Raw genomic sequence first — 26,755 nt, 5'->3', positions numbered from 1 at the left:
TATGTATAACATACTGAAGTCTGGATCTGTTGCTGCTTTCTTGTGGTTAGATCATGCGATTCCTGTTCAGACTTATTTTCTGCTAATACCATTGCAAATGTAAAAATTGTCTGCATTTGAAACCTTACTTGAGAAAATGTTCTTTCACAGTAGCCCTTTTCATTTCAGATACAATAAAACGTGTGCTGTGTTTCACAGTAACTAATATGCGTAGTAGCTTAGTAGGAGAATACTGGCTACTATTAATTATATCAGAGAGCAGAGCTCTTGATGATTCAGTAATTTGATTACTGATTTTGATAGCAGTAAAGTCTTAGAATATTTTTTTTTTATAATCTAAAAGGAAATGTAGATTCTCATTTAAATCTTGCTGTTCTTTGATTCAAATTATTGGACCCAAATCACTACTCAACTGCCTGTTCAAAAACGTTAAACATCATGAGTGACACAGGCTGTAGTGCTATATCCTTTATCCCTTAAACTGGCAAAACCAGGAGCTGACTGTTCCCCAAGATGGATGAGTGGCAGGAGCTGTTAGAATAATCCTTCATGAGAAAACCAGTTTAGAGATATCCAGCTGTATTTACTCATTAGACATAAGAGAAACTTAATAATCAGTGTTAGGAATATGGCCTTTCCCCTGCAATCACTTGAATTCTGCAATAAATCATCTTCAAAACAAACTGTGAGAGAGAAGTTATGGAGTCTGTTCTACCTTGTAGCTAGGGTCTGAATGCGTTTCAAAATTGGGATATAATCCAGTTTAGAGCTTTAGACAAATCAAAGTTCAGAACAGGAAAATGTTTCCAAATAGGAACAATTCATAAAAAGAATATATTTCTTTGTTATTGAATAATCTGAAGGGGACCTATTTTGTACAACTACGTGAGCATCCTGTAGGATATAGTTCAGTTTCATGTGCTATAAATCTCTACCATTTCTCTAAGGAGCCTTCTCCGAGTTGTTTTGTTTTTTGTTTGTTTTTTTTTTTTTTTTTCCCCTTAGGTAGAGAGGGACTATCTATAACTGTATTATAATGGTCTGTTTACCAGAGCCTCCTTTCTTGGCAAAGGCTTTTGTAAAGTAACCATCATGCAGTCCAGATCAAACTCAGGGGTAACTTGCATTTGACAAAGCTACCTATTTTCCGTGTGCTTTTGTTTCTGTTGGAGAAGACAGTTCAGAAACTGGTGCCAAGGCACAGTCTTATTTCTTTGGTTTACTGAGGTTTTGTCACATAAGAATAAATGGTGTCTTGTTCCATCAAGTTGTTCTAAGAGCCTCTCCAAAAGCTAAAATGCATGGGCCTTGCTTTTCTTACACTTTCTCGTTCTATTGCCAGTGGGTACTCAGGGGGCCGCGGTATCTTACATGCAAAGGGTTGGTGAAGAAAATTGATGCCAGCTTTCAAGAGCAAGGAAGCTAATTCGGGGAACAATTTCATCCAAGGTTAATGGAAGAACAGACCTCCACCACAGTATCAATTGGATCAAGCTTAAAGCAATCAGTTATGCCCTAGTAGCTATAACTCCAGTCCTGGTCAGCCAGGCCGCACTGGTCATGTTTTACAACATTTCTCAGTGGCTTTTATCAATAAGGAAGGAGAAACAAGTTTCTCAGTTCCATTTCTAGAGTAATATTCTTTGTGCCCAGATGAAAGAAAGAAAGCCTTTTACAGGAACTACAAACAAAATAGTAGTTGTAGATTCTATTCTGGATAGTTTATAGATGGAGAGAGATGAAATGTAAATATAAACACTTTCAGGGGATAGCTGAATGTGGAGTTCCACATAATAAGGCTGTATGCATTCAGGATCTTGTGAGAGTCCTGAGGTGTGGCAGTTACTGATGCAGTTGTTCATCCTTCTTTCTGCCTGCAGAAGTTAATTCCATGATAAGCCTTCACCTGCTGTGGAAGGTCAGCAATGAAAAAACTATTATAATTTTTTCTGTTTTATCAATTCAGAAAGGGATTTTCTTTTTTTAATCCATCAAAATACTAAGAGTTAAAACCAGAAAGTTTGTGGGAAAGTTGTAGCTATCTGCCTGGAAAATTTGTCATGCATGTGTTAAGCCTCCTTCCTTGTATTGATAGAAACATTTGTACTTTTGGACTGTTGACACCACCATGGAACTGGTCTGCCGAAAACTGGTCAACTGTTTCATGTGGAAGGGGGTCAGGAATGACTGAAGATAAGGGTAGAGAAGTTGAACCTCAATTTTGATGGTTGTATTTGACTTTTGTGGCTTAAACAGTTCATGAGACTGTAGTCTCCTGTATCAAAGTCCCACTAGGTGTTTTTTAGACTGTATTTCAGGTTCTAGAATAAATAAAGACTAGCTCAACCATTTAAAAGTATTTGTTTCTGTCTCTGGCAGTGCTAAATTGTGCTTCATATTCCATTAAAGTCTAACAGCTTCTTGTTCTAGGTAAGTGAAAACTGGTAACTTACAAGTAATAAATAGTTGTCCAGTAACTTTAGCATACTGCATTATGTGTTTTAAGCAAGTCATCAGATTGGAACATGCTGACCTGTTATTCGTTTGTGAAGGCAGTGTTCTCTCTGAAGAAATAGACAACTGCAGGCCTGAAATTCTCATGAAGATGATGTTTGGCATGAAGCTAGCTGAAGAAATTTGTGCCCTACCACACCTACTTTTTCCACTTTCAGTTTTGTCTCTCTTCAGTTGTAGTAGTACAGCTGCTTCTGGCAGTGTGCTGTAAATCAGATCAGTGAAACACTCCTTCCACTTTGTTTAATCTCATTCCTTAATTGAATACGTAGCCTAAGTTTCTCCTAATACCAGTCCCTTAGAATTTTAATTGCTTTTACTGAATTACCTGCTTAAACAGCCAATAGATCATTTAAAAAGAGATTTCAGCAAAGTAGTGCTGTACAGCTATAGTGAGCTATACTACTCTGAATCTAGTCAGAAACCTAGGTCACCTAACTGCACGTGTGAAAACCTGGGGAGTGGGAGTTGAAATTAGAGAACAACCTAATTTATTTATTAAACTTCCAATTGTGATGATGTGCCTGTATTGCTGTTAGAGAAATACCACTAGCCTTTTTAGTTCGTGGTTTGTTTTGGTTTTGGTTTTTTTTTTGGGGGGGGGTGGGGTGGGGGGTTTGGCTACACATCTTTTCTAAATATAGTGAAAACATACTGATTTGACAGAGGATAATTGCATGACATGGGAGATTTTGATAGGGATACCACTTCACAGACAACCGTCTTGCATTTGTTCTGTCCCTAACAGTACCCTTGAAGGTGAAATGAAAGTAGACCTGCACTGTCCGTTTAGCTTTTCTGTTTACACGTGGGTCTTGGTCTGCATACAGAATATTGAGCGTCCTCCAGGGACATTCTTTGAGAGCAAACCAGTTAGTTCAAATACAGTATTGAGACCTGTTTACAGTAGAGATATTTGCCAACAGATGGAGGAGACATGTCCTGGTCAGGACTCTGTCTGCTGTCCACAGTTGTTTAATGCCATCCTAACAGGTTTATACTCTCACACTTTATGGTGCATCCTTGGTCAATGTACCAAGGCATGCAGCATTTACCATAAATTTCTTAATTTTAAAACACGATTTGAATGGGTTGTTACACAATCCTCACCTTATGTCAGACACTTTGAAGTGAACAAAAATGCACAAAAAATGCCCTCAGATTATACCTGTCTGCATCAGGAGGTTTACAGTTACAGATCATCCCATTAAAATTTGGGTATCATTGTGGTGGCAAGCGCACAATCTGTTTATGGTAACAAGGTGCCTAGAGAAGACATGGCTGAGAAGCTTTAACTCAGGGATAGTAGTGTTTGCAAGTGACATGTGCCATACAATTATTAAAAAAAAAAATAAAGTGTTGTGTTCAAGAGGCTCATAGCAAAATGTTAATGAACACAAAATAGTGTTCATTATTTTTAGTAGCATGGGAGTATTTAAAATTTAGTGACTCACATTGTAAACTTTTTTGCTTAAATTGCCTGTTCCTGACCAAGTGCTAACTTTTTTTTCATTTTTTCGTTTAGCTTAGTACACTAAGTTCTAAAAGTTGCATGTGTCCTTTCAGGTTTGCCTGAATCTATTATTGCAGCGGCATGTGCCAGAAGTGGCCAGAGAGTTCTTCATGTTGATTCGTAAGTTACTCTAATAATTATCCTTTTAAGAGTTAAACTGGCTAGAAGTATATCTGTGTCTATGTCAGTGTGCCGTTCCTGACTTGCATTTTATGTTCATCTGGCATAAGCTTTTGTCTCTTCCTTATTTTTGGGGTGTTATTTCCATCAATAGAACTGGCAGTTTTTCCATGCTAGCTCGATAACGTGGAACATAAGTGATGTGGTCAAGGATGGTGTTGATGGCTCCTTTCATATGAACAGGAATGGTTACAGGTTTAGTGCCCTTCATTATCATTCCTGACAGTAATTATTCCATTCTGTTTTTGTGAGAATTTTTACCTGAGCCATTATAATTTAATGACATAATGTTTTACTAGTATCTAGTTTGTATCAGTTCTCAATGCCTAGAGAAGTTAATACAAGTATTTTTGCATTTTAATTGTTATCAGAATGAAGATAAGTGAAATCTGGCTGATAAGGCAGGAGATTAACACAGCACTCCTGTTGCTGTCTTCTCTCTATCTCATGCTAAATTAGTTTGTAAGAGAAGTAGAGAATACCAGTGAAATCAGTTGATTCAAAAAGTACTTCTCTTGCACTTTGAAATGGTAGGATTTGCTGAAGCACTTGGAGCAATGTATTTCATTGCATCTTTTTAAGAGATGACTGTTTCCTTTAACTTCTCTTTACTAATTAGCCAGAGTTACTTGTTTTTTCATAAACTGTGTAACTATACAGTATGATGCACACTGTTTTTTAGAAAAATTTAGGATCTTTCAACCTTGGCTTATTTGTGCAACTCAGCAAAATTTAGTAGCATGACTCAAGTCTAGAGCTCTGGTTTCAGAGGCAAGCTTGATTGCAAATGCTGGAGCCTCAGCTGACCAAGACAAACTATTAAAATACCCCTCTCTCATCTAGCACTTTAGAACTCTAATTTTCTCATAACTGTTTTGAGATGATCGATCATTACTAAGCAGCTTTTGAGGCTGCTTTACTGTCTACGTTTTTCGAGAAGGTAACATATGCAGTGTATTTTGTGAGATTTCTGTGCTAAGACACCTGCACTGTGCCTGTTGCAGTTCATTATGTGACCTCACAGTAGGATTATACAGATGATTTTTTTTCTTTTTTTTTGGCATCATTGCCACTGATCTTGATTGTAGCTGGCTCCTGTCCCCTTGCTACTTCTTCAGTTCCATTGTTAGTGTAGTTACGCAATTTGCTGGGCTAATATGGTTTTGCGAGAGGGTCATAAGCAGGAAGCAAAGACTACCTAAGTGGCACTGCTGCTGGTAAATGTTGTAATAGCCTAAAATGCATAATAATTTTATAAGGTTAAACTAATTTCTGCATTTTAGTTGTGGTAAATAATTGGGCATACAACCAAAGTGGATAATTTGATCAAATTTTATCAGAAGTTGGGGAGAGGGGAATATTTTATGTGTTTAACTGTAAATTCATAACTGTTAATAACAAGCAAGTCTATGTGGGGTCTAGCTTCAGGCAACCTGTTACCTATTCTCTAGCTGATACCTGCTGGATTTCGGCAGAGAAGCATGACAGGTGCTTTTGAGGTGGTGGTAGCAGCAAGAGTGCTGTGAGCTTAGATGCTTTGATTTTGGTACTTGTTCGTCGGAAATTACAAGGTTGGCATAGTTTTTTATTTTTATGTCATATTTTTGAGCTCTTGTCTTTCTGTGAAAATTCTTTTGGTGTGAACCTGTGTGTCCAGCACTTAGGTTTAGAGACTTTTTCCCAGAGACAGCATAATGTGTTTTTGGTTTTTATTGTGTCTTACACCAAGATCTTGAAAAGGGTCTGCTTTCTGCTGTTCAGTTTCTCTAAACATCATCGGTTCAAGATTAAAATTCTGTAGTCTCTTTTGCCCACAGCCCTTCAAAGGACCCATTCACTTTCCATACATTTATTTCTAATTTGAAATCATACACAATTGCAAAATTTGCAAGAGTAGCTCACTAACTTGATTACACGAAATCCGATTTGCAATTGCTCGGTTTGCTGTCATACTTCCCAGAAAGTCTCTGTCTTCTTGTCTTGGACTGGAGCGAGGATAGGTGATGTACTTCAGTCAGCAGTTTTTATCAATAGGAGGGCATTTGGATTAAGAACTCAACTTGATGAGTTTTCAGGGACTATGGACTACTCTCAGAACCTACGGAAAACTAGAAACTGTAAGGAAAAAAGTCCTTAAATGGGCCAATATTCTAGTATTTTATATCACAGTGGGATAGTACACAGCAAGGCAGTACTTGATGCTCCATATTTAATGTAACTAATGATTCAGTTGAAACAAGGCTCTTAAGATTGTAATAATTTTAAAGGAATATGTAACTACATAGTAGTGATATTGAAGTTACTGTAAAGACCTCATGCATAATGTATAAGTGTATGTTAATTTCAACCATTTTGGTACAGTAATTTTTAAATTAGATATTAGGTTGCTAACCAAAATATTAAAAACCTTATTTTAGAGTAAGCAGAATGAATATAGAATGAATAAACCAGTTACATTTGGATTTTAAATTTAATGTATATATTACTGGTAGACTACTTAGATTTTGTTAAATGAACTACTTCTTTTATTTCAATTTTTCATATTCATTGACTGTCCAAGTCTGTAATAATAGTTAGCCACTGGAACTTTGATTTCTTTCATCCATGCCTATTTTTAGCTATGAGGAAGAGCCTTTCAGAAAACTCACAGAAGCAGGCAATTAGGACTGTAGAATACAGATTTTGTTTATTACTGTTTTCACTTAACTATGCTCATTTACATTCACACATGCTTTTGTTTTTATGATGAAAATGAAGGCTTCCACATTAGATTCCTTTCTCCTGTGGAGTTATTTTCTAACTCCAGTGCACACTAAGGTCAGGGGAAGGTGTTTTTAACCAACGTGTTCTTCACTCATATTAATAGTTGTCATTTTAATTGGTGTATGTGCTCACCAAATCATGGTCTAGAATCCATATCTTGGCAAAAAAACAGAAATGTTTATACTGTATAACCCCTTCCCCATAAATAGGGAGGCATTTCAAGCCATCTGCTTTTTGTGTTTAAGTTAGTACTCTTGCAAAAAAAAAGCCTACCAAAACCAACAGAAAACCCCCACCCTGATGCCTTTTGAATTTTAAGTGGAAAGTTAAGTCTTAGAAAGCTTGCCAGAAATTAATTTCAATTAAAACATTTTATCTACTGTATGTCTAGTTTAACATACTCATTTCTAGAAGAATTTTCAAGTCTCAATTTACTGAGGTAGCAATATAATTAAAAATTCACCAACAAAAAGATCTGTTTATATTTAGAATATCACTTTTTAACAATATATGTTCCATTCTTGAAGGATCACGAGTTTAATTTTTTTTCAGAATGTAAGAAAATAAAATTTGGTGTTACTGAAATACTTGTTTGTGATAGATGTGCTGCTTTGATTAATCTTTTGTTCTCTACAAAGGTCTGGGTTGAGATACGCACAAGATATAGAAAATGTATATGGATAGTCTTTGCTTATAGTTTGTTTTCACTCATTACCTTGTGTACATCTTTTATTACTTTTAATCTCCAGCCATGTTTGCATTTATCATAATATACTGCATAGGTGATTATGGAAGATGGTTTTGAAGTGGCCTATTATAAAATACTAAGTTCTAAGTTTGATTTATAAACACTGTCCAAGCATCACCATCAACAGTAGCTAATCTTATTCAGAATAGTCACTTCACTGCAGTGTTGCCATAAATTCCTGTAGACTGATTTTAAACTAAAGTTAGCTTCTGCCAAATAGTAATTGAAGGAGCCCTATTTCTCCGTGCCAGCTATCTGTCTCAATAAACGTAAAATCTGTGGTTCTTTTCAGAGAGCTACATTTACTGTAGATATTAATGAGCTGTTGACATGTGAAATTTCAAGGATATTTGTTAAGTGATTTAGAAAAGTAATTTGCAATTTAAAATGTGGAGATTGGCACTTAGTTTAAACTTGAAGTTGCTGAAGAAAGGTAGATCAAGACTACAAGTTGGTTACTTGAAGTGAATATACTACCCCTGCTAATTGTTCCTATGCATAGGACTTTCTCCTGATGGCTTGCTAAGTTTTCTACTTTTGGTCCCTTACTCATTTGCTTCTTATATATCTATATAATTATGTACTAACTTTGTTAATGAGGATGAGGCAATTAGAGGTGAGGAATCTTTAGCTACATTTTGGTTTTGATTTTCAGCATCTAGAATATAGCATTTGTAGACTGTAGTTTTATTGTCTATGTCCTTCCTTGTTGTCTTATTTATCTTTCCATGTAGAGTTTAAATCAAAGGTAAAGGGGTGCCAAGATGCAGGATTTTAGTTCCTCTTTTGTGCCCTGTTTGCTCTGTCTACTTCACATGTCTTGCTTCTTGACACCTGTTACCTTTCTAATTTTTTGACCATAACTTTGCCTGTTGAGTACTTGAGTGTTCCTTGTGTCCAAAATTCTGTTTTATCTGAGCATCCAAAAGCATGCTGGGCACCCACCCTGCACCTCCCACCTCCAAGATACCTGCTTTTGTAGTTTGTTTCACTTCTTGCTAGAAAATGTTTTGCTTTTTTCAGTACTTGTGAAATATATAATGTAATACAAGCCATGTCTTCATATAGACTTCTTTTTTATCTTTAACTTCTGTGAAGTGAGGTAGCTGTTTAAGTACAGCAACCGGAGAGCAAAATGGTTGCTTCTCAAAGCAGGTAAATTTTTCGCAAGAACAATAAAGGAATTATTTGCCTTTCTGGAAGGAAACCTAGGCAAAAATTCTTAGTTTTGGTATTATTTGACCTTTTTGGAAAAAAAGTTGTTTTTATTTTGTTTTAGGATATAATGTCATAGCCAAGGTATTAGAGAGTAAAGCATGATCTTAACCTGTCCATGATCATTACCTTTGGTCTTGTTCATATCCAAGGACACAATGTAATGTAGTACAAGTGATTGCCACCATCACCCTTTTATTGAGCTGAAAGATCTCAAGAGCTGTTTGTGTTAAATCCTTCCTCTTGCAAGACAAGGAAGTGTAGTCTACTCCTCCGGCTCCTAAACATGATTACTACGCCAGAATGGGAATTTTTAGTACATGTGACTGTGTACTTAATAGGTAGCACATGAACTTTACGGTTTTGAAACATAAGTTACTTCGTGTTCAGATCCTTAAAATCGATGTGGCAGTAACTTCCTTCACAAAAGACAGCTACTCTGATTGTTTGAGACTTCATTCTGAAAGATCACATGCAGGGCAGAGATGTACAGGCAACTCTTGGGAGCAATCATGAGGCATCAGCAGCTTTTCTTTAGACATCACCAGCTTTGACTGTTATACCATGACTATTGTGACATGGCATTGAGAAGGGCAGTCTTCTTCAGGCATAGTCCATGAAGTAATTTTTCTGTTGTTTCTTATGTTTTATTTGTGTATCTTGTGCTTTCCCAAGTGTTCAATATCTCAAAGTGCAGTCTGTCTTCAAAAGGACACGTTAAGTACTGTCTTAATTCAGATTCCAAGAATGTTAATCAGTTGGAAACGATTTGCAGTTTCAGTGTTCTGGGCTGAGATTTGCTAATTCTTTTGAGGTATTTGAAGAAAAAATAGTGTTAGTAAACGAGGAAAAACAAAAATCACAAACTGAGGTAGGAGAAGAGAGAATTAAGATTTTTGCAGAGGTAGAACTGTACTTGGGCTACATTTCCAAAACTTTGCAAAAATGATTTCAGCAGTTCTTCCATTGGCTCTGAACTACAGATTTCAAAATGTGAATTAAGGGCAGTAGTATTTTAATTCTTACAAAAATGCAGGTAATACAGGACAAGTTTTGAGCAGATATAATCTAGGAAATAATGTATGATAGAAAAAGAAGACATATGTGCTCTATCTAACTTGGTAGAAAAATTAATTTCTAACTCTGCTGTTAGACCTTCAAAATTTTTCATGTTCCTTCTTAGAGGATAATTGAATTATAACCCTAAAAAAAGGGAGAGAATATCCATCTTTGTAGTTTGCTAATATAGCAAGAGAAGAGAGGAGCTCAGTCCTTGAGATTTTGGAACAATATTTTAGCTTTAATTAGGCTTTGATCTTGACCATTAATTTAAAGAGTTCCTTGGTTCATCTTCAGGGCAGTTATAACAAAAATATTTAGTTACAAAGGACAACTGATAGTAAAACCATTACTCTGCTCTTTTCAGAATTGCTCTTTAAGATTTTTACTAAAAACTTAGCTCATTGTATCAGTAATCATGTCAGGTCTACCTTCTTTCTGTAGTGTTTTCAGATGAGAAAATTAGGCAATCCTGATTCATTGTGTAATGGAGGGTAAACTAATTAAAATTCCGGGGGTGGGAGAAATCTGGAAGTTGATACTTCAGTAGCAGATTAATATCTAAGGTGGTATAGCATAACTTGGGAAAGGTGCTCAGATGCCAGAGGAAAGGAAGGACAGCTGCGATTCATTTTCCATTTGAAAAAGGCCATACCATCCTCTCAAAACTGATTGACCTTCAGAAAAGCATTATGGAGTGCTTTGTTGAAAAGATTGATTCACATCAATGGTGGTTAAAAACAAAAGCACTTTCAAAGGAAAATCCACCTGATGAACAGAGGAATGTTTACATCAGAGATGTCTGACAGCTCACAAATAAACTTTTTTAACTTTCTGTGAAAATAACATTCATTTCTTTTACTGACAGTTTTAATTTTAACTTTTCTAAATATACGTGAATTTATACTGGTATAGATTCAAGAAACTCAGTCTTAATTTTAGGCAGGTGTTTTCTGTGATTCTGTGATCAATGTCCTTGCTTGCTCTGACAGCCAGATTGTATTCCATATTCAAGGAAACTTGCAACTAAAGCAGCAGATTCTCTTAAAAATAAATCTTCATGGCTGTGTTTTTTGGAAATCCCAGAAGTGACAGATAATATATGGATATTGAACTTTTTATGCGGTGGAATCTTAAGAAGCAGCAAGAAATTAACCTGCACCATTGACAGCTAAAACAAAGCTGGAGGTTATCATTGCATGCAACTATCAGTTACTGTTTAACAGATTGAAATCTGACAGAATCAGGCATTTCATATATTTAATTCTCATGGCTTTGTATTCTGTATGGTACCAATAGCGGTACTTTTTAAGCCTTACCCATGTCATTCATATAATGAGGTAAGTATGAACTCCTTTTCACGGATGACTGGAGTTTCTGGTTGGTAACAGATCTGTTAGATGGAGCAGATGGAGCTCTTCTGCTTAGAGTAACCAAATTGCAGGGTAGATTGAGAGTTCTCTTAAAGTAGAGCTAGTCCTCCCAGTTCATGGCCTTAAACACCATGTTTTGTTGTTGAAGCCACCTTTATTCAGTGAATGCTGGATTTTGTGGTCTTTGCAAAAGATGTCCTATTTAGGTTCTTCACTATGGCCTTGCAGTAGCTGAAAGACTTTTTTAGGTCAGCTTGTAGTCAGGAGCAATTAGGCATTGTCTGGCAGACATCTGTCCCTCATATGCTAAGTAAGCAACCTGGTATAGAGCATCACCCGCTGGCACTGTAAAGGGGCTGACGCTCTTAATGAAGTCTTTGTCAGGGCAGATAAGCCTTGTCAAAACCATCCCATCTTCAACAGTAGAATCAAACCTGAATTTAATTTTTCACTTTTATCATACTTATCTCTGCAGTTTAAAAGTGGAGGAGGTTGTGATAAGGTTTTAAGTTGATTTGATTTAACAGTCTTTGCATTATTCTGTAAAATGCAAACCCCATTTTCCTCGCTAAGGGTTTTGTTTGTTTTTAGTGTATGAGATAGCGTTAGGTATATGTTCAGGAGGGTGGTTTTGGTATCTTTCACGCTAGTGAAGTGCCAGCATACAGTGCCAGAAAACAGAATTAAATCCTGAAATAACTTTTTCATTTTGCAAGAACTAGTGATTTTTTTTTAAATGTAATTGCTCTACAATTTTTTCCCTATCAGAGTTGTTAAGTATTTAAGATGTGGTATGCATGATAAAGCTAATTAATCCATCTGATGTTTAGAGAAATATTGATAGAAAAATTTTAAAAAGGGAGAGCAGAGACTTTCTTTGATTAACAGCAGAACTATTAATCTGTGATTTACAAGAAGTAAACTCAAGAAAGGAGGTGGTAAATATTAACTGCAAAGTACTCAGGGAGGTATGATCATTTTGTACAAATCAGTTCCTGTGGCTCCACCTACAGTATATGCAGTTTAATAAGAGTTTTGCCAGAGCATTTTAACAGCCTATAACATGCATAATCCATTCTGTAAGTAGTAGATAAATAGCAGAGTGAACTTTCCTTTATTTGACATAATGGATGAGAGAGAGATGGTTTCTACTGTCTGGACCCAATTTCAGTTTACTTAACTTTGCATAGCCACCTGATGAAGCACTGTTAGTTTAGGAGTGGCATGAAATGCCGTTACATTAGCCTCCCAGTCAGCTTCAATCAGAAGCAGCATAGCTGTGCTCATGTTACAAGGCTCTTGGGTCCCACCAGGACCTGAAACTGTGGAGTGTGATACAGATGCAAAAAATCTGAACTGGATTTTCTGAGAACTCAGTTGAAACTGTCAGACTTGTTGGCTTGGCTCCACACAAAGTAAAGAAGTCTATTGTGATGTACATGCTTGAGTTAGAGTTGTAGAGTCAGTCTTGGCTAAGAAGCAGTATTATCTGTATTTTTCTTTTAGTCAAAGCATCCCATGTGCTTCTCTCAGCATTACTCATTTAACCCTCCAAATACTTTGATTTTGGACTACAGTCTGTTTGGTCAGAGAAGCACACAAATGAGTGATAATAGACATTTTGCATTTCATTAGGAGTTGTGAAATATTATACCTATTTTTATATTCTGGATCTGTAAAATCTGTTATGGAAAATATTCTGAATGTCTCAAACTTAATTATTTTTTCTTTAAACCTGAAAAAGCTATGTTTTGTCTGTCCATCAAGTTTCACTGTTGTTTTTACTTTACAGAAGAAATTACTATGGTGGAAACTGGGCCAGCTTTAGTTTTTCAGGATTATTGTCCTGGATTAAAGAAAATCAGGTAAAAATTTCCCAAATGACTTCTAACATTCCTTAACACTAAATCTTGGTTGGTTGCATAATTTACTACAAGACGAATTACCACAGTGCTCTTTCTCTTTGGTAATTTGACAGATCAAAGAGGTTTCTATTTTCTAACTTTACTGGTTAAGACTTAACCATCTGGCCTAGCATTCTAAGACTCTGATATGCCAGGTTTATTAATATTATTACCTGAGACCAAAAAGCCTAGTGCTCAGTCATACTTTTTGGGTTCTTGAATTTACGTAGAAGCAACTACACTATTGTTTTGATTGCTTTTCCCAGTGCCTCCTGTAAATGATAATGTGGTCTTTGTAATTCCTGTTTGATTATTTTCCTCTCTTTAATGTTTCAGTCCCTTTTGGTTTTCCTTGTGTGCTTTCAGCTGACTCTTCTTAACTGGGAGAAAGGTAGTTATTGGATCTTTCCACTGAAATGTCCTGTAACCAGGACAAAAAGATTAATGTTGATAGTGTATTTTTCAATGACTAAAGTTTATATAATTCATGACAGTCCACTAGAAATCTTCTGAAGAGGATTATTTATTTTGGAGATTGAGCACTTGGACTATATTAGCAAATGGATGTTCATATTATTTACTGAAGCATTATGAGCCTGTTGGTCCGTAGAAGATGGAACTTTTTCAGTTCAGTCTCATGCCTATTTATTACATAGTGATACCTTCTGGCATAATCAGCAGAGCTGCTCAGTGTCAGAACTTAATATTCTCAGGGTTCTGTTAGGTGATTTAGAGATTCCTCTGTATACAGATTAATATAATACCCAAATCACTGTATTATTTCATATGGTCTCCATTCAAAGAGATTTGCCACAAAATTGGGAACTAACCTGGCTGTGGCAGGCCTGTCTTTTAGTAGAACATATTCAAAGATATTTTCAGCTGTCTACTAAAACTTGTATTTCATTTAACACTATTTTCAGATTACTAGAGCAAGTTAGTTATGTAGTACAAATTTTCATATCTTATAATAAAGTAACCAGCTCTAACTGTTTCAACTCAAAAAATCTGAATGGAAAAAACATTAAGACAGTTAAGATTTTTTTTTTAATATGAGGTGGTGCAACAAATTAATCGGGACTACAGATATTTATAGTTTAAGAGCAGCTAACGCAGTACAAAATGTAATTTTACAATTGTTCTTTGTAAGGAAAAGACGGGTGTCAATGATGAATGTGAAGACTGGAAAAAACTGATCCTTGAGAATGAAGAAGTTATTTCTCTTATCAAGAATGATAAAACTATTCAACATGTGGAAGATTTCTGTTTTGGCGAGTAAGTATAAGTATAGAAATACACAAATAATTTTATATGCCCAGAAGTAAAAAATCATATTGTGCTTTTGGCTTCAAGCATTTGACCACTCTAACATATTGCATGATGTCTCAAAAAGTAACCATGAACGCTAAAATTTTCTTAATGTCCTGGTGCTTTTGTTGAAATCAGTTGCATTTCATTGAAGCTTACTGATCCTTCTTAAATTACCTTATCTGGATACGCTATAATTTGTTGGCCAAATTTGCGAGTAGAAAACAGAAGTGTTGTGTTTGTAGGTATTAGTAGTAGTAGGTGGTTATGCACTGCCATCTATTACATTTTTCAATTCTTAGTTTGGCTAAAAGCTGCTATTCTCATAGTAAAAAATTAAACTCATAAGTACATGTAAAATGAAGTAAGTACACAGGAGTGGGAACAAAAATGGGCAGTAGTACTGTAACTATTAAAAACTGTAGTAAAATGATAAGTTAATATTTGCCCTTTGTTATTTTTATATTCAGTGAATTTAACTTATTAAGCAGTGCTTTATATGACGCTTTAGAAGTAATTATGTGGTCAAAGTCTCCTGGTAGTCTAATAACAGTTCGCATTTTGGGTCTGTCACCTTTTTTTCTGTTTTTGAAGGCAACTCAGCTCTTTACATACAAAGTGCAAAAAATACATGCTTAGTTTGAAATACACTTTTGTGAATATTTGTTGCATAAGCACATGAATAGTTTACAATCTTAGGATTAATATGTGGTAAGTATCTTTTAGTTAGGTGTTTGTACAGATATGTATGCATTAGCAGAAATTAAGAATGCATATTTCCTTTTTACAGGTATTTTTAAATGGAAATATGATACTTTGTTATATATGTCATGCAGAAGTAAGCTTTTCATAATGCCATACTATTGAAAATCAAGCACCTAAAAGTAACCTTGTGAAGCAGTAATGTTGAATAGCATGTAAGCATAGTAATAATGAATGGAAATTGTATGGGCCTCAATTGAAAACTGAACTATATATTTACTTTTCTATCATTTTTATCTTTTGGATTTTTCACTGAACTAAATACTGCTCTGAATTTCTGAAAGGTTCTTTGGGATAGTTATATAAGTTTAACCTTGAATCCCTTAGATAAAATCATAGGTAGCTAAATGAAATGTTGACAGATGTTCATAGAGAAACATATTTTTTTTCCTACCTATGATGTTTACAGAAAGAAATACAACTATGAATTATACTAATATTGTTTGAAGGTCACAGACTCAGAACACTCTGAAGTTCTATATTGCACAGGAATGGCTGTGTGACTATATTGCAGATAAGATGTTTTGTTTGGTTTAGAGCAATATCACTTGAATATTGTAATTGTAATCCTGTTGCCATAATAAACATTGTTCACAACCAGCATGAAATCAGATTAAAGGTTTCACAATATCTTAACTTCATGTATGATTTTCATAAGATGTTACATGGACTGATGGCCAGCTCAGAAATGAGTACCCCAGCACTAAGGTTTCACACTTTGTAGAAGTGAACATTATACTCGAGTCAGGACAAAATAGAAGATTCTACTTTTAAGCATTTCACTTAGTCTGGCAGTACAGTGCTGTCTTGCTTATCACTCAAAAACCCACAAGGAATGGTAAGATTAATAAACCTAGCAAAAGAAAAAGTTTTCCAAAACAACTTAAAACTTTCTGAGAGGGTCAGTTATTGTGTTTCTGACAATTTACACGTTCTGGCTAGATTCTGTTGTTTTTGCTTAACTTTTATAACTCCTATGAAGTAACCATTAAACATTTATTTTGAAAGAATAAACAGCTGGGTAGCAGTATAATATACACAGTGCAAATCTGAAATGAATGGCCTTAGAACAAAGTGCATCCATCAAAGGAAAAGAATACTGTGTCTACAACAAGCTGTATTGAAAAAAGGCAAATGGCTGAAAAATAAATAGTGAACACCTGTGCTGAATAAATTAACCAGCTGGTTGGCAATTTTTCATTTGACCTATCTGAAGGGGTTGCTGTTACAAGGCATTAATAAGACACATTCGTTTTAAGATATTCCTTTGTTAGTACCATTAATTGATGAATGGTGGAAGATAATATTCTAAATTTACACAACAATTTGTCTGCAGATGTATTATTTTTTTCTGAATTAGGAGAAGAATTGTCTGTACAGAAGTTCAATTTGAGTAATTTTTATAGACAGTTCTTACATTATTCAGGGATATTTGTTCCTATAGAAAGGATGTGATGAATTTAGATTATATACAGTTTTTAGGCTTTCATTATAAAATGTGTAGAGCTGCAAATATTGCAGATTTACGTATTCATTAATGGGAATTGAATAGAGATTTGAAATATGTAAATATAACGTTTCTGTTACACTGCTTTTCAGAACGATACAGAAAAAAACACAATGCATTGTGAATCCAAATTTTATTTGGATTTAAAAAGTAATAATCAAGTATGTTTAAAATGAGATTGAACTTTACATTGAGTTTGGGAGAATGTAGAAAGAAAACCTGCCTCTGAATTTTTGTGTTTTAAAAAGCTTTAGGGTAGGTTAAATAAAAGCTTTATTCTTAATTATATCATTAATGGCAAGAACTTTTGCAGTTTTCATAGACACCATGTTCCAAATTCCTAAAAAAACGCCAGAAATCCAAACGGAACCCCAACATTTAATCGACTTTCATTTGCATTTTTAGTAGAGATTACTTTTTAAAAAAACATTTTACGAAGTATTTATCTTTCTGTGATATTTTATAGTTACATAGTGCTTCCAATATGAAGCAAAAAGACATAATTAATGAACAGAAACAGATTTCTTTGATTAGTGCTTCCTTATAGCAGTTCCTGTATTTCCCAGGGCAATATTTTACTCCATTTGTGAATAAGTGGTTCCTGGTGCCTGTGCACAAGGTGAGAGGCTTATTCCAAGCTCTTAATTCCATGAGCCCATGTGAACTCCCTGAGTTCATAAGTGAGGAGCAACTTTTAAAGGATACAGGGGTTTTGTTCTCTCTTTTAACAGAAATCCTGCCCCCCTACTTCCATCTGTAAGGCTACAGATATGTGAGGGAGCATTTTTAAATGTATACCAAAAATTCCTTGCAGCTCAGTAAATTTTAACCATCCTGTTGGTTATTGAAATTTTGTACCATACGTTTGTAGGTCACCTTAAAAATCATAGTTCATTAGTTTTCAGCCAAGATAAAATTGTTTATTCAGTGCATTAATGGCTTGTGGTATAAAGATAAAAAGATAGTGTGAAATTATTGCTGAACTCCTTCCACTTACAATGACATTGATTTGATTCGTCTCAGCTAGTATAAACTAAAATTCTGAGTTCAGAAGTACTAGTTATGAACATTGAAGTTCAAGATAAAAAGAGTAGATGAGACTAAAAGTCATGGTCTGCTTTTTAAGAGGAATTTTAAAGAATTACGTTGTGAAATGGAAGTGGACTATATAGAGTAAATGTGTGGTAATGTCCCTCCTTTTGACTCCCTTCATTTACTATGCACAAATTTGTAACACTTGCAGAAAAATAACATTGCTACATGAGGAAACTTGGTTTTGTATGGCTGTTACTTGAACAACTAATTAGAATGCAAGGTCAGGGTTGAAAAAGTAATCTGAAAGTTTTACTTAAACTTCAGGTCAAAACTGCATGCTTCTCTTAGACTTGCTATGATAATAGATGCAAAGTAATCTCAGTCATACAAAGCACTTCTGTTTTCTTCAGTGAGTTTGTTTTTTAAAATATCTGAGCTTAATGACTTAATGCATTTTTACATTTAAATTTCAAAGCATTTTTTTAATCCATAGGAAAAAGCTAATTAAAGTGCTTTACTGTTTCTTTTCTAAAATATTAAATTTTCTTTGTTTATGTAGCTGTGTATTTTGTTTTACCATGAGCGTTTTGATTTTCATTTTAAGCTCATTCCATCTTTTGAACTTGTGTAAAGTAAGAAGCCAAATTTTTTTGTTTGGTTGGTTGGATTTTTTTCTCCTCAGTAAAAGTACTCCTCTTGAATTATAGCTTTGCAGTCAAAGAACCAGAATTCCTTAGTGAGTGGTACACCTGGATTGGCCAGGATAAAGAAATTCTAATGCTTTTCATAGAATCGCTTCAGATTTCAATTCTGGCACTAACTCAAAAGTTTAAACAAGTTTTTAAGACTCTTTAAAAGACTTTTTTCCCCCTTCTTCCCCCTGTGTTTTTAATCAGTCGGGATTCAGCTGAAGATGTTGAAGAAGCTGGTGCATTGCCGAAGCTGCCTGTCTTTGGAGCGTCTGGTGCTGAGGGGATTGCTCAGGAATTGGAAAAAGAGTGCCCACCAGTGGAGAACGCCTTGCCAGAGGTGGAGAGCTGTGAACCAAACAAGGCTACAGGCACTGAGCCAGCAAGTGCAATGGAAGGGCATAATGCAGAAATAACCTCTGAGAATGAAAGCTCTCAGAGTACAGCTTTAGGCAAGTCCACTCTGGAACTGGATAAAACTGAAGCTGCACCCTCAGAAATTTCTGCCCAAGAACCAAAGAAAATTACCTATTCCCAAATTGTTAGAGAAGGCAGAAGGTTTAATATTGATTTAGTTTCCAAGGTAGGAACTGAATGACTCTCTTCATATGAGTACATTTACATTGCTTAAAGTGCTGAAATTTTCAAAAAAATCTTTTAGTGTGGAGGAGGGCTGACACAGTATCTTTGAGGCAAAAAAGACACTCTTGACAAATAGGCAAGAATTAGTACAAGAGCCTACAAGAGCCATTTCATATGTGCTCTTTAGTGTTTGTTTATAACCAAAGAGACCATAAAACATAGCTCAGATATATGTCCATAGAAGTAAATTTCCTAAAATTTAGCACTTAATACGTGCAAAATTGTTCTTTTTAAATAGTACCGTTAAAAAAATTATATTTTTAAACAAGGAAAATCAACCTACATGCAGATCTTTGATGTTTTTAAAATTAAATATAATTTTTCTTTTGGAGTGCTTTGTGGGTTTTAGATTTTCCTGTGAGACTCTCATTGTCTCTCTATAGTCAGACTAAAGCACTGAATTGTAATAAATTGGATAGAAAAAATAATTACAGTTAATTCATAACAAAAGCTGACTAAAATTGGTTATTATTGTGTTGAATTTGTACTAGTGTGCATTCTATTTAGAGGAAAAACTATTAGTCTGGTATATTTGTCATACTGTTTAAAATCTGCCTTTTACATACTTCACAGGATATGTCCCTGCAAATTCAAGTTAAATGGAAATTTTTCTTAACTTCTGTGCTTTAGACTATATATGTACTCTGCAGTGGGAACTTTCTTCGAAGTTGAATGTTTATTTTTTCATAGTCTGCATGAAAAGATTTTTCAGACCTCCGGAAATTAAAAAAAAACCTTCCTTCAGTAATTTCTTAAATTCTCTCTGGAGACAATATGAAATATGAAAGGCATTATTTCACATTTTGTCTCTGTGTTCCAAATGTAGATACCTCTTTTGTGCATCACTGAAATGACATCATGAAAACAATAGTATATAGTGGCTAAGCAGATAATACTGTTTTGTATCCTTTTTATACTTTCTCTGTGCTACTGTGTTACATGGTGTTAATTGCAATGAATTCCAGAAATTCTGACAGAAGAGTAGTCATCAGGGCAAGACCAGTAGTTTGCATTCATTGCTCTCTGGCACTGGGACACAGACTTGCTTGTAGTGTCCTCATTTGTGTTCCAGTAAACCTTTATCTCGAAAATTCCTGTGTGATCATGCAAATTCTGTTACTCAAGGCCACAAGTTGAAGTATGTTTAAACTAATCTCAGTGCTTTTCAATTTAGATATATGTCTTCAGTTAATAGTTACGTTTCTGTCCCTTCAGGATTTCAGAATATATTTGCAGCTTATACAAAGATAAAGGTAGGCAGATTATAAATTAATATAACAGAATATGACGAAACCTTCACTGGCGGTTTGAGGAATTCACCTTTAGAACATGACATTATTGTTTCAGGTAATTTAAGAAACAACTAGTAATGATTTACACAGCCAACATCATATACTTTACTGATACTGGGAAATTAAGGTTGTTAAATAAAGTGTTCAAGGATATATATCATACAATACAAAGAAATTATCCATGATGACAGTGCAAAAATTTGTCTCAATCATGACTCCCAGACTAATAAAACTAAACGAGTAGTAGGCTGACACCTTCTCCTTTTCTCCCCTGTGGGCCGCTTTGTCTCCTCCATTTGTATGGTTGCTTCAGTTCATTTAATGTTATTTTGCACATATATCTTAATATTCTTAATATCAGATATTTCTTCATCATGTGTACTACTTGTTATAGACAACACCTTACAAATGAATACTGTTGGTATCACTGTTTTCTTTTGGTGTAAGCACTTCCTCTTTACTCACCGTTTTGTTTTTTTCTTCACTGTGCAGTTGCTTTACTCCCGAGGTCTATTAATTGACCTTCTGATTAAATCGAATGTTAGCAGATATGCAGAATTTAAAAATGCGACACGAATTCTTGCCTTTCGAGAAGGAAAAGTAGAACAGGTATTGTAAAATGATGAATTACATCTCATCTTTTTCAAGCCAAGAAACGTGAAGTTGGTTTCCTGAGAGTTTTGTAACAGTAAGCTAGTATTTTTCCTTAAGATTCTGATTTTTCTTTTTTTCTGGAATGAAAAGGCATTTGTAGGTGTTAGCTTTTTAAAAAAAAAATTATAAAACAAGAATGTGCAGTCCAATAATTATTGACTTAAATCTTTGCCTCATGTCAAATATCTAGATTATGATTGCCTTGGCAGTTAATTTTTAAAGATTCACAGGTTTTAAATTTTCATATTTGTAGCACAGACAGGGTTTGTCTGTCTGCTACGTACAAGAGAAGTCATTGGTGTGATAATGGCAACAGGAGATTTTGTCTCAGTTAATTAATACAAACTCTGTAGATGACCTCTGCAGTCAGAGATGCAAGTGAAATTGAAGGGAAATAAAAAGAGTAAGAGTCAGAAAAATACTTTAATACTTTTAAATATTTTTATATAGTTATAACAGAAAATAATAGAACTATGTAAGAAAATAACAATAATGGAAAAAATAATTTAAAATGTTTGTTAGATAATCAGACTATAGTGTTGTTTTATGCTTTTCACATCCAGAGTATGGAAGAAGTCTGAAATGATAAAAAAATATTTTCCAGGTACCTTGTTCTAGAGCAGATGTCTTCAACAGCAGACAGCTCACTATGGTGGAAAAGCGAATGCTAATGAAATTTTTGACATTTTGTTTGGACTATGAACAACACCCTGATGAATACCAAGGTAGTGTTTCATTGAACAGCATACACTCTGTTCTTATGAGTTCATTCAGTTATGCACAATTTTGATAGCTCTCCTGTGTTTTCACGCAATTTATTTTTATGGATTAATTTTCAAAGTATGCTTTGACCTTTTTGTGACCTTTTCACTTCAATGTTAAATTCTTCTACTTAAACACTTGCTCTTCTAGTTCCCACATCATTTATTATTTACATTTTTCTTTAACAGCAAAATTATATATTACAGCAAGGTTACAAAATGTTTGTTATCATTTTTAGGTGTTTCCTCCCTCTTCCCAGGCATTTTTTAATATTGTGTGGTGTATCTGATTTTTCTTCTCTGATTTTTTGGATAATAAGTAAATCTTCACAATATGTTGCCACAACATCAGCAATGGAGAAAAACGAATTTTTTAATTTCGAAAGTAAATGTAATTTAATGCCTTTTAATTGTAGAGGGCAAGTTCAAACTGCCTTTATCAACTGTTGGCTTATTTAGATGAGAGAAAATCTGAATAGATTGGAGCCATAATGTGTGGAGAATAATGAGCATCGGGTCAAAGAGGAAAATGGGCTAAGAGAAGGAAGGTGCTTTGGGTTTATGCACCTCAGGGTAAAAAGAATAAAGTGATGTTCTCAGTTCTTAGAGTTTAAAAGTAAACTAAGGCAAAAAAAGAGAATAAATCTGTCAAAAAGAAATAATGGGGAAAGAGGAATAGTTACACTATTGACGTAAGTTTCAGGCTGAAGGATATCAGTGCTTTTGTAGCTTGACAGTAGCTTGGCTAAGCAGTATTTTTGAAATAATATAGTGTTAGAAAGAATTGTTATGATTGGTTTGATTACCTTAATGAGACCCTTAGATTAGGTATGAACATTAGAGAAAATTATTTTAAACATATGCAAGAGAGAATTGGTCAGTATTGAGAATGATGTGATAAGATTAGGAAAAAAAAGTCTGCCATGAACTCCAAAAAATCCTGAAGGGGAATAACTCATTAGACTGAAGTGGTTTATAGTTTACAGGTAATTTTAGGTTTGCTGCTGGTGGAAGAAATGGAGGTACCCAGAGTGAGAATGTAAGTGGTATTTAGAAAATTTATTAAGTAAAAAAATGAGACGCTACATCAATTTTTAAATGAGTCCATTGATTGATGTACATTAGATTTATTTTGCTTCCCCAGAGAGTTAAACAGATTTTGTTCCTACATTTTAAAATAGCCTGGGAAGTAATGGGGAATATTTTGAGTCAGATTAGTCTAATGTAAAGACTTCAGAAATTAAATTGCTCTTGATGAGATCACTACATTCGTGGGAAGGCAGACTTTTAATAGGGAGAGTTCATGATAGTGAAAAATTTTGTTAAAGCTTTTTTCTGTAAAATTTGGCATTATGTAAGAAATCTGAAGTGAGGAAAAACTTTAGATTTTTTTTAAAATGATAAACCAAAAATCCTTGTAATTTTATGATTTGCTGCATGGCTGTACAAAGGGTAGTAAGATACATTTGTAATAAAACAGTGGTTGAATCCTGAACAGAATTCTGTAGCTTGATAATACTAGCCTCAGCATTGATGGAGGTGTTTCTGAATTACCTATGAATTTACCCATGATTGAAATAAGCTCGAGCAGATTTCTGAATAGTATGAAAGTACACTATTGCTTAAATACAGTCTTTTTCTGGGAAAAAAGATAACTAAAGTTTTTCAGAGGTGTATCAATGGCATGCAACACTTGTGTTAAACATCTTCTGAAAGACACGTGTTTCTTTGAACTTCAAAATGTGTTAGCAATAGTATTAATTTCAAGAGGAGATATGCTTTCTCATCCCTGTCGTCTTTGTGTCTCGTCCATACTTGTTTTCTGTGAGCAAGTCATCAATTTGAAATAAATATTGTGCCTTCTTATCTTTGGACTAAGACACCATGTGAATGGCTTCTCTGTGCATAAATATAGACTCTAACCATATCAGTACAGATTCATCAGTACTATTCTTCAAAGGGTGTCATTCAGGTATAATATTTTGGGTAATTTACAGGAAAAAGCATCCCAAGGCACTTCAATGGATTTTTGTCTACAGTCACTCTCTTTTTTCACATGATTGAGAAATAGGTTTAGATCACATCTAACATAATGAATAGATGAAGCCATATTTAGAGGTTGCTTTCTAGACTGTTGGAGGCCTATTCAATGGGTTTATTTTATTCTGAAATATTTTAATGGAGTGATATTTCTGTCTTGTGAGAAAATTCACTTTCTGGGAAGAAAAAAAATGTTAACTTTCATTGACGTGGATTATCCATTTTCAGCAAGATGTTTGTTGAAAACTCAATTGCTTTTTTTTATTTCAGTACAAAAGTACTTGTTTAAGTTGAAGCACACAGGAAAAAAGAAATGTTACAGTATACCCTTTACGTAATTTTACTTTTTCCTCAGACTATGACAACAGTACATTTGCTCAGTTCTTAAGAACACGGAAGTTAACACCCAGCTTGCAGCACTTCATTCTTCACTCCATTGCCATGGTTTCAGAGACTGATTGCGGCACTCTTGAAGGTCTTCAGGCAACAAAAAAATTTCTTCAGTGCCTCGGCCGCTATGGCAATACACCATTTTTGTTTCCTCTGTATGGTCAAGGAGAGATCCCACAGTGCTTCTGCAGGTAAGCCTCGCTTTTCTAACATGTATCTTCCAAAAAGGAAATCCTTGGTAGCCTAAAGCTAATAGATATCATTCAGTAGGAATCATCCCGTTAACAATATCATGTTGGTTTTATTTGCTTTACATTTTTGTTGGCTATGAAATCCACCTCCATTCCCCAAAAAGATGAAAATAAAAGACTTGGAAATTATGCTAATCTGATACTTTGAAACAATCTTCACTGTATTACAAATGCAACTTGTAATAGCTGATTGTTGTGGTGGCTTCCTATGGTAATGAGTACTAGGACATGAGAAGAAGATAATTCAACTCATACCTATCCCTTTTTAAAACTGACAGAGGAGACTTGGAATGATGTCTATCCAAAAGGATGACTGTATATTTTGGTAGGTTGAGAAAATTTGTGTTTGTCTTCCTGAAGTTGCAGGAAGATACATGTTTTCAATTTGTGTTTCTAATTAATGCTGAGAGTGCATCTGCCATTCACAGGTAGATATTTTAACAATGAACTAGATTTTTCTGAAAGAAGCAAAATTGTGCCACATGTCCAATTTATTATTAAATAATAATGAAAAAGTAATTCTTTCACCTTTGTTACATCACAGACTTGTGTAAACAGGTAAACTGATGTGAAATCATGTCCTTATTCCCTTGGCACAATTTTGTGGATCTGTATAGACCACAAGCTTCCACCTGTGACTTGAACAGCAGAAAAGACTGAAGCCCTGTTACATCAAGCTATATACAGACTGCAGTTTTACATCCTAACATCTTAAGCGGCAGCTATATGTTCTCCACTACTTGAGCCCTAGAAAGTAATTAAAATCAAAAAAACCCTGTTGATTACAGGATAAAACAACATCCACTTCAACCCCTTTATTTCAGCTGTGGGCAATGATAAAGTAGTTTGTAGCGTGACTCCTGAGGTGTGCTAGGGATCGTAGTTCTAGCAGAGGAGTTGTTGATGGATGCTTTTGGGGACCATCAAGAATACATGTGCAGAGGGTGGGCGGTTTTAATTTTCAGTTGTTTCCAACAGTTCAACTGGCTTTTAAAAGGCTGAGGGTTTTTTTTTAATCTTTTCTTTTGCTGGCAAGCAGCCTTTCCATCTGCTCTATGTGGGTTTTTAATGTAGTAACCTGTAGGTCTGAAGTAAACATTAGCTTTATTTAAAAAAGGCAGTATGGCATGGTGAGGCCGTTTTGTTGTCTGAGTGATATATATCGTTCGTTTAAATATCAGTGCACAGTCTTACTTTGTTCTTTGTTGGTGGATAAGTTCTGCATTTTATATGTGTGCTACTATTAAGAAATTCTGGTTTGCAGCACACTGTTGGACATTATCTTCCTATCTCTTCTGTATGATAGATTCTGCTTTTTTTCTCTGTAACAGTACTTAAAATTACTGCTAGAAGAATGGCCTTAGCAGCTCAAGCCTATTTGGCCATATACAGGATGGATGCAATTATATGTTGACAGAAACATTCTGGAGTAATTATCATAGTTCATGGAAGGTATCTATAAAGTACCTGGTTGGCACTAGCAGCTGACCTGTGGAAGGTGGTCTTTGACCTTAGCAACTAATGAAAGCCGTGTGTAATTGTCATGTATGATATATATATGTGTAGATTACCTAATGTTTCCACTAGTTCAGTAGTCAGCTAGGTGTTGTTCTGTACTACATTGAATAGAAATGTTAGTTGGTAACATCTTTTGTCAGTAGCCTTTCATCTGTAGATTAAACTGTATCTGTATGGAGATTTTTAAAAATGTGGACCCATGTGATTGTGTGCCTGGACAGACAGTTTGTGAACAAAAGGTATTCTTAGGTAAGTACTCTGGACACAGTCATACAGTAGAACTTGTGTTTGTAGATTTTATGGATGTCTTTCTGTCTTCATAGGACTTCATGTGAGACCTGATAGCTGTATGTGACCAATAGATCAATAAATAAAAATATTATCGGAGTCATTATAGTAGCACAGGTTTTACAGTTAGACCTTCTTTGGCTCAAATACCTGGGAAAAACAGTAGATTTAATAATTAAAACAAAATTAAATTTTTAGTCAATTTTTTCCACTGTAGGTTCTGCTCAATATGATTTTTCTTGCATTCTTGAAAGCCCTTTGACTTCATTTTGTTTAATAGCCAGCACATGCAGTTTTCTGATCTGTAACAGCAATTTATTTCAAAAGTTAGCAATAGTGGTGTCTAGAA

General features: G+C 34.8%; 1 protein-coding gene across 1 annotated transcript in view; it reads left to right on the top strand.

The window, feature by feature from the left end:
* The window catches only part of CHM (CHM Rab escort protein), a 72,021-nt gene that overhangs the window by 8,863 nt on the left and 36,403 nt on the right, over positions 1-26,755 (top strand). Inside the window, exons 2-8 of the mRNA XM_032982755.2 lie at positions 4,081-4,147; positions 13,158-13,230; positions 14,420-14,544; positions 18,778-19,153; positions 20,997-21,113; positions 21,763-21,883; positions 24,315-24,540. Of these exons, the coding sequence (XP_032838646.1) occupies positions 4,081-4,147; positions 13,158-13,230; positions 14,420-14,544; positions 18,778-19,153; positions 20,997-21,113; positions 21,763-21,883; positions 24,315-24,540 (1,105 nt within the window). The remainder of the gene's footprint in view (positions 1-4,080; positions 4,148-13,157; positions 13,231-14,419; positions 14,545-18,777; positions 19,154-20,996; positions 21,114-21,762; positions 21,884-24,314; positions 24,541-26,755) is intronic.

The sequence above is a fragment of the Tyto alba genome, unplaced genomic scaffold, assembly GCF_018691265.1.
Source record: "Tyto alba isolate M040663 unplaced genomic scaffold, T.alba_DEE_v4.0 Super-Scaffold_5, whole genome shotgun sequence".
Classification (NCBI taxonomy): Eukaryota; Metazoa; Chordata; class Aves; order Strigiformes; family Tytonidae; genus Tyto; species Tyto alba.
This window is presented reverse-complemented; position numbering and strand designations above follow the sequence as displayed.